The following is an 8894-nucleotide window of genomic DNA, read 5'->3' on the forward strand; positions in this document are numbered from 1 at the left end:
AAAGTTGTCTTCGCTCTTGGTGTGAGCGCACCATCACTCCTCTGCTGTCTTGAGCCCAGTTGTGATTAAAATGGATGATTGCTTCTCTTCTGTTGCCTCCTCAGTCCTCTATCGCTTTATACTAGATCTGCACTGGAAGGGACGGACCAAAGTCTGGACCCAAGAGCTGTCCTAATAGCTGATAATTATAAAAGATAAGCTCAGACACATCGTTAAACCTGTGGATTAGTTCATGTTATTATTCTCTTCTGTTCTTGCATTTAGAAACCAGTGAAAATAGGAAATAAGAAGTCTTTGTATCATACCAATTTGTACACTTTGTAAAAGGATGAAAACTGTTGGACAGACTTTTAGCACTCTAATTGGACGTCTTTTAACTTGAATGTCCTCCATATATAAAGACAACTCTTTATTTTGTCTGTTTTGAGATGTTATAAACGGAGGCGATGGATCGGCTCCTCCTGAAGTTGAAACACTTGAAGACCTTTTTTTTTTTTTCTTTCTCTCTTTTCATCATTGCACGAGTTGCACTACTGACAGAGTTGTACAAAAATTCAACATGACCTGTACATGAATGAGTGTGATGCTCAATAAAGCTTGGTATACTTCTACCTCATAGTACTGGTAATACATCACTGGCAGATATAGAAGCTTCATCAATCATTATGATAATAAAAACGGCACTTTCATCGCTATATTCCCGAAACCAGAGGTCAGATTCCTCTTTCAGAAACAGGAAGTTCTCCAGCCGGGGTGGAGGAAGTATTCAGATCCTTCACGTAAGAAAAATTAAGCAATAAAACACTTTAATAATACCCCATTTATTACAAGAAAAAGTTCTGCTTTGAAAATAATTAAATATACGTACGTTTTATAACGTTATATATTATATTCAGTGGTGGAAAGTACATTTAATTAAGCGACTTAAGTACAATTTTGAGGTACTTTATTTGAGTATTTCCATTTTGTTTGTTTCTTTATTTACACATATAAAAAATTAAAAAGATACTTAAATAATTTGCAAGGGGATGTGAAGGAGAATTACCTCCAGTGCCATTCTCCAGGCAGCATATTACATGAAATAATCACAGTAATGTAATATACATGATGTATATGGATCTATCAATAATTTTAGACATAGTAAAAAACATAATAAAAAACAGAGAGATAGACATTTTATGCTACTTAATACTTATACTCCAATTCAGAGTTTAACTGTACTACACTTATTTTAAAACTTAAGAAATATACAAAATATGACCAATTAATAACCAATAAATAATGATGTATTATTATAGATTAAACTACCCAGCTGCAACATTAAAATTATAATCCAGTAATATAATATATATATATTATTATGAAATGGGCCATTTGAGTATTTTTTTAACTTTTTTTTACTTAATTAATGTAAATAATAGAGGAAACAATGGATGCGCCCCCACAGACAAAGTCAGGTATCAAACAAAGCTTTTTCTCTTTTTTTAATTCATGTTAAATTCAACTTTAAATTGAAAATACACAAAGTTCGTTATTTAACGGTTAAAAAAATTCAACAACGTGAAGGGAAAACTACTTTTTAAACATCTTTTTAAAACAACTGTTTTAAAAAGTCTAGTTTAAAGTGGACGTCATTTAGTTATTTTTTTTTTTCATTGTTTTCTTCCTATGTCTTTTGACGTTATGTTTGTTTATAAGTAAAACAAAGCTTTTTCTCTTTTTTATAATTAATATTAAATTTAACTGAACACAGGAAGTTCGTTATTTAACGGTTAAAAAAAATTAAAAAATGTGGTTTAAAAGAAAAATTAAAAAATATGAAGGAAAAACTCCTTTTTAAACATCTTTTAAAACATCTTTTTAAAACACCAACTCTTTTAAAAAGTCTAGTTTAAAGTGGCCGTCCCGGTGGATGAGGAGTAAACGTGTGTCAAACCGGGTTAAACCGGGTTAAAACCGCCGTTTTTATCGTCTAAATCACGTTTAATGTGTCTCTTTCTTGATAACCCGCAATGGCTGTTAGCCGTGTTAGAAAGCATAGTGGGTGTCAATATAAAGTGACATTATTGGAGCTTTATTGTTATATTGGTACTTTTACTTCAGTAAATTATCTAAATACTTCTTCCACTACTTGTATGTTTTGCCAATATCATAATTAATCTAATTAAATGCATGTTTTCAGATCAAAATCCTTTTAAAAACAAGCATTATATGGTCCAAACATGTCCTAAAGTCAGATACAGTTCACCCACTATCATCTACTGGTTAGTGAGGACCATACCATCATGAGCCCACTGGGGGGGTCAGAGGTCAAGACACTGGGACAGGATTGGGCCAAACCATGTGGTCAAGAAGAAGAAGACCCTGATGGGGACTCCTCATTCAGTTTGAATGGAAGAAGAGCGGATACACACCTCCAAAATAAGAGTGGATTAACTTTAAAATCTACTTAATTAATGTAAATAATAGACTAATATATAGAGGAAACAATGGATGCGCCTCCACAGACAAAGACAGGTATCAAACATCTCTCTTTTTTAAGTGGAAAAGCATTAATTCATGTTAAATTCAACTTTAAATTTGAAAATACACGAAGTTCGTTATTTAACGGTTAAAAAAATTCAAAAATGTGAAGGAAAAACTACTTTTTAAACATCAACTCTTTTAAAAAGACAAAGACGGGTATTAAACATTTCTCTTTTTTAAGTGGAAAAGTGTTTAAACATAAACCATTAATTCATGTTAAATTCAACTTTATATTGAAAATACACACAATGAAGTACATCATTTACGGTTAAAAAAATTCAAATGCGAAGTCAGTTATTTAACGGTTAAAAAAATTCAAAACTGTAGTTTAAAAAAAATTCAAAAATTCAAAAATATGAAGGAAAAACTACTTTTTAAACATCTTTTTAAACATCAACTCTTTTAAAAAGTGTACATTAAAGTGTCCGTCCCGGTGGATGAGGAGTAAACGTGTGTCAAACCGGGTTAAACCGGGTTAAAACCGCCGTTTTTATCGTCTAAATCACGTTTAATGTGTCTCTTTCTTGATAACCCGCAATGGCTGTTAGCCGTGTTAGAAAGCATAGTGGGTGTCAATATAAAGTGACGGCCATATTTGCCGGTGCCGCTGTTGTAAACAAAAAGTGAGAGACAGACGCTTCACTGAATTTCGGGTCATTTTTATTTCTTTAATTTACAATGTCTCTGGGAATGTCTTATAAACCCAATGTCCATCAGCACATTCCGGGAACTTCTGGGAACCAGGGTAAGGAAGAAAAACGGCGAAAAAATCAAAGTATCCGTCCGTTAAATCGAGTGTTAAATTCGGGGTCTACCTGGAGAGAAAGACCGTGTCTGTAGTTTTTTGGTCCAGTTATATATATAGGGTCAGATCCTGGGAGCTAGGCTAATTCATATCCGCCATTATTACTAATGTACAAAAAAAGAGCGCCATCCGCGAGCGCTGGAGAACGACGGTTGGGATGTTTTAAAAACGGCCGTTACGGTGATTCTCTTCGTCGTCCCGGAGGTCCCGGTCTCCGTCGCCCGGTGTCGGGTTAGCCGTTAACAGCGGTGACAAAAAAAATGTGTATCACTTGGTGTGTCTTCTTCTTGAGCCAGCCTGCTGCCTTGTTCCGTTTCCTCCATGATGCTCCTCGGTCGGGAGCTGCTGATTGATCTGCCTCGGGTCGGTTTTGTGACTCTAAGAGGACATCTGGCGGCCGAGGAGCAACACTGCAGCCCGAACAAAGCAGCAGGGGAGCGGCGAGGCTGGACGAGGAACACCCGCCGAGAGAACCAGGGCTGGAACCATTTACTCTAGTTAGAGTAGCAGTATTACTATTTAAATATAGCTTACACTGTTACATGTAAAAGTAAGTATTAGCATCCTTTATTCAAGTAAAAGTAGCTGTTACAAGTAAAAGTACTCACTATCAGTGGTAGAATTAAGTATTAACTCTACCACTATTTAAATTTACACTGTTACATGTAAAAGTAAGTATTAACATCCTTTATTCAAGTAAAAGTAACAGTATCACAAGTAAAACTCACTTTAAGTAAAAGTAAAAGTACTCACTATCAGTGGTGGAATTAAGTTTTAACATCTAAGTAAATTTAACATTTAACATATTTAAGTAAAAATAGCTGTTAGAAGTAAAACTCCTGTATTCAAAATGTAAAAGTACTAAAAATACTATGTAGTAGTACAACAGCTGCAGTACTACTATTTAAACATAGCCTATGTTGTTACATGTAAAAGTAAGTATTAATGTCCGTTACTCTAGTTAGAGTTGTAGTACTATTTAAATATACGCTGTCACATGTAAATGTAAATATTAACATCCTTTATTCAAGTAAAAGCAGCAGGACTACTATTTAAATATACGCTGTTACATGTAAATATATGCTGTCACATGTAAAAGTAAGTATTAACATCCTTTATTCAAGTAAAAGCAGCAGGACTACTATTTAAATATACGCTGTTACATATAAAAGTAAATATTAACATCCTTTATTCAAGTAAAAGCAGCAGGACTACTATTTAAATATACGCTGTTACATATAAAAGTAAATATTAACATCCTTTATTCAAGTAAAAGCAGCAGGACTACTATTTAAATATACGCTGTCACATGTAAATGTAAATATTAACATCCTTTATTCAAGTAAAAGCAGCAGGACTACTATTTAAATATACGCTGTCACATGTAAATATATGCTGTCACATGTAAAAGTAAATATTAACATCCTTTATTCAAGTAAAAGCAGCAGGACTACTATTTAAATATACGCTGTTACATATAAAAGTAAATATTAACATCCTTTATTGAAGTTAAAGTAAAAGTAGAACTAGAAAGTAGAAGACAAATTTAAAAACTCAATTAAAGCACAAGTATCTCACAATTGTACTTCAGTAGTACAGTACTTGACTGAATGTACTTCACCCAGTATTTATAATGGGAATTTGAGGGGAGTTTAATCTACAGTTAAAACATTTTACTTAGGATGCTTCCAGTTGTTTTGGACCGAATCGGCATTCATTTTCGTTTTTAGGCCAACAAAATAAATAAATAAATTACAGCTGCGACGATTAATCAACTCTTTGATTGAAGGGAATTTAATCTGCATCTATTGTGATAATAAATTAATCATTTGAGGCATTTATCAAGTAAAAGTCTGAGCATGCTTGTGCGATTTGGTGTTTTTTTACTCTTGTATTGTAAATTGAATATCTTTGGGTTTTGGGTTGTTAGTCGGATGAAACAAGACATTTGAAGATGTCACCTCGGGTTCTGAGGAGTTGTAAACATTTTTTATTCACTTTTTTCTGAACTTCTGCAACAAAAAAATAACTGACAAATTGTAGATATGACTCTTTTTGTGTTGTAAATCTTCACTTCTTCTGTCAATTTGTAATTTCTGAACAGTTGGAAGCCTCCAGTCTCCCTCGGCGGCTAACCTGGCCACGTTGCAGTCCTACAGGCCGCTTCTGAGCGACTTTGGACCTCCATCTCTGGGATTCTCACAGGTTAGCTGCTATGAAACTGATAATCTGAATCCTTCTTCCTATTTAATGGATGTATTGTCCCTCCATAAAGTAGGTAGGTACTTGCCAGAGACAGAATAAAAAGATTATGGTCAGTCGAAGAACAGGAGATATTATACAACTGTTTTCATAGGTTGAGTAGTAGTACCCCACATGACTGGTAATTAGGGCTGTCAATCGATTAAAATAGTTAATCGCAAATTAATTGCACATTTTTATCTGTTCAAAATGTACCTTAAGGGGAGATTTGTCAGGTATTTAATATTCAAATATGCTTGCTTTATGCAAATGTATGTATATATTTATTATTGGAAATCAATTAACAACACAGAACAATGACAGATGTTGTCCAGAAACCCTCACAGGTACTGCATTTAGCATAAAAAATATGATCTAATCATAACATGGCAAACTGCAGCCCAACAGGCAACAACAGCTGTCAGTGTGCTGACTTGACTATGACTTGCCCCAAACTGCATGTGATTATCATAAAGTGGGCATGTCTGTAAAGGGGAGACTCGTGGGTACCCATAGAACCCATTTACATTCACATATCTTGAGGTCAGAGGTCAAGGGACCGCTTTGAAAATAGCCATGACAGTTTTTCCTCGCCAAAATTTAATGTAGGTTTGGAGCGTTATTTAGCCCTGAGCACGCTACAACCTAAAAATAGCAAGTTACGTTAACGCGTCAAAGGAATTAGTTGCGTTTAAACAAAGTTGCGTTAACGCGTTATTATTCTGTTAACTTTGACACCTCTACTAGTAAACTGATCTGGATGTAAACTGCCACTTGACTTGTTACAACTGCGAGGCTTGTATATTTAGTTTCTCACTGCAATATTCTCTGGATTAAATGTGACTTCCTCAAAAACCGATGTGAAATGTGCTGAACCTGGCTTATCTTGTTGTGTTTGCTCTACCGTCAGGGCTCCACCGGCAGCCAAGTGCCTCAGAACAAATATGCAGAGCTGCTGGCCATCATCGAAGAGCTGGGGAAGGAGATCAGGCCCACGTATGCTGGAAGTAAGAGTGCAATGGAGAGACTGAAAAGAGGTAACCTTGATATGCAACTAAGTACATTTACTCAAGTACTGTACTTGCCACGTGTACTTTACTGTTTTAGTTACTCTACAGACTAGTTTTTCATCCCCTTCCTGTCCAGTGAAAACCAGGTATCTCCAGATGTGTTGATGTTTGTGATGAACTGAAGGATCAGGTGTTCCTTTATGGAGTACAGTGTAGTATTAGTACTTAAAGGTACAGTGTGTAGGATTTGGGGAAATCTAGTGGTGTGGTTGCAGATTGCAACCAACTGAGTACCCCTCCGCTCACTCCTCCCTTTCCAAGACTGTGATACTTCTTCCACCGCTGGATATGCAGAATAATTCCAGTGTAAAACATGCAGTATAGTAAAGTTTGTTAATCTTTATTGTGTTTGTCTCTCTTTAAAGGAATAATCCATGCCAGAGGGTTGGTGCGTGAATGCTTGGCTGAGACGGAGAGGAACGCCAGGTCCTAGCTACGAACACACATTCCTCCCTGCAAGAAGAACTAACAGTGAACGTCTCATGAAAACAAAAAAAAACTTGCATGGCATTTCCGTCGAGAAGAGGAAGTAAATGAACAAAGGATGGGAAAAGCAAGCTCCTAGAGAGAGAGAGAGAGAGAGAGAGAATACAATAAGAGAATTCATGACTCCTGAGGCTTCTGGAGGATCATTTAAATCATGTGTGGGTTACTGGAATTCATATGAAAGGATATCATGGGTTTTTAACGCCCCACTTTTGGGATCTTAGTTTTGACTTCATATTTAAAACATTGGTTTGTGCATGCGAACGGGCCTGGGGGTTAATAGTAGACAGTGCATGGCTTGTACAGGGGTAGATGGACGGGACTTGTTTTTGATAGTATTTTGGTCTGTTTTTCAGACCCTTATAACACACATGATGAGTGAGTGAGGGGCAGAGACGTGCCAAATGCATCGGTTCATTCGTGTTGAGGTTGGTTTTGGTATAAAAAAAAGGAAAATGCTGTTACTTGCATCTTTGTATGTATTTATTACTCAGTGTAATAAATTGTATTTTCAATATAGTTGTCATCGTATGATTCAGTGCATTTTAAGACATCCAGTTTTGATGAGAGGGGTAAAATAAAAACCCTGCTTGTATGTGAAAATAAGAAGAAAGCTGCAGGGATTGTTCTCTTTTCTCTGCAGATCTGGGGCCATATTCACAAACGTTCTGAGAATCCTCTCAGAGAGCTCCTAATTTCTAGCAGGGAGTCCTCTCTGAGCAAGAAAGACAGAAACTTTGACCTTAGTGAGGAGGTGTGGTTGACCCCGTTGCAAGGTATGACACGTTCTTTTAAAAAGGTGTGATTGGTTGATCCAAATAAGAAAAATAGGTTTGCAACTCACGGTTGTTTTCATTTACTTAATTAATCGATTAATGGTCTTAGGTAAATGTCAGCAAATTATCAGAAAATGGCCACCACAAGTTGCCAGAGCTCTTCATGGTGTTTAGAAAATGTCTTGTTTTGTCTGACCAACAATCCAAAACCCAAATATATTCAGTTTACCATCATTGAAGGTGAAGAAAACCAGAAAATCTGCATATTTGAGAAACAGACCTGAGATTTTTTGCCATTTGAGTTTTAAAAATGATGATTACTTGATTTTCAAAACAGTTGCATGGTATTTTATGGTAGCCTTGAGATGACAGTATGCAGTATATGTAATACACAGAGGACAGGAAGTGAGTAGAGGGATCAAGAGGGGCCCAAGGCAAATTTGTACCCCAGGGGCCCTAAAACAGGTTATTCTGGCCGTGGATTTCAACAGTGTTTACTTTCACACACTGCTTTCCCAGTTTCAGTACAAGTTGATAGATAGAAATTGCAGTGTTGAAAGGCAAATAGAATGCAATGTAGTGCAATTTCAATTAAAAAGGCAGTCATGATATATGGTGCAAATCTGAGAAACAGCTGTTACAGCAGCTAATTCACATAAATCACTAATTTAACTAAAATAGACTTTCAAAAATATAAAATAGAGTCAAATAAAAAAAAAAAAAAACGGGAATAGAGACAATAGATAGGACTCTAATATGTACTGAATACACTGTACAATGATAGTAACATACTGTAATATAGGATGTACAGTAGCTAATGCTAAGAGCTGTACAGTAAGGTGCATAATTATCAAACAGAATAAGCTGTACATTTAATATACTGAATGTATAGATTCAAGATTCAAGATGTTTATTGTCACGCCGGTTATACAATCGTGTGAAATGCTTTTTGCTGGGAAGCTCCATTAAAAAAATAAGTTATATTACAAT

The 8894-nt window shown here is 35.6% G+C and overlaps 1 protein-coding gene across 2 annotated transcripts; it reads left to right on the forward strand.

The window, feature by feature from the left end:
• Positions 1 to 2358: 2358 nt before the first annotated feature.
• Positions 2359 to 7643, forward strand: cdk2ap1 (cyclin dependent kinase 2 associated protein 1). Of its 2 annotated transcripts, none has more exons than XM_074617864.1 (4): positions 2359 to 2517; positions 5436 to 5536; positions 6483 to 6609; positions 7008 to 7643. In XM_074617864.1, the coding sequence occupies exons 1-4, from the start codon at positions 2490 to 2492 to the stop codon at positions 7073 to 7075; spliced, it is 324 nt and encodes a 107-aa protein (XP_074473965.1). In that variant the 5' UTR covers positions 2359 to 2489; the 3' UTR covers positions 7076 to 7643. The 2 variants fall into 2 exon arrangements, with proteins under 2 accessions (XP_074473965.1, XP_074473964.1); XM_074617863.1 differs by lacking the exon at positions 2359 to 2517 and adding an exon at positions 3021 to 3271.
• The last annotated feature ends 1251 nt before the right edge of the window (positions 7644 to 8894 follow it).

This window comes from Sebastes fasciatus, chromosome 19 (assembly GCF_043250625.1).
Source record: "Sebastes fasciatus isolate fSebFas1 chromosome 19, fSebFas1.pri, whole genome shotgun sequence".
Classification (NCBI taxonomy): domain Eukaryota; kingdom Metazoa; phylum Chordata; class Actinopteri; order Perciformes; family Sebastidae; genus Sebastes; species Sebastes fasciatus.

Bases quoted from the DNA above. Each gene is read 5' to 3' on its own strand.
- cdk2ap1 (XM_074617863.1), top strand. From the start codon at position 3,205: ATGTCTCTGGGAATGTCTTATAAACCCAATGTCCATCAGCACATTCCG. The intron at 5,537-6,482 runs GTTAGCTGCTAT...CTCTACCGTCAG, and splicing joins CATCTCTGGGATTCTCACAG to GGCTCCACCGGCAGCCAAGT. The intron at 6,610-7,007 runs GTAACCTTGATA...CTCTCTTTAAAG, and splicing joins AATGGAGAGACTGAAAAGAG to GAATAATCCATGCCAGAGGG.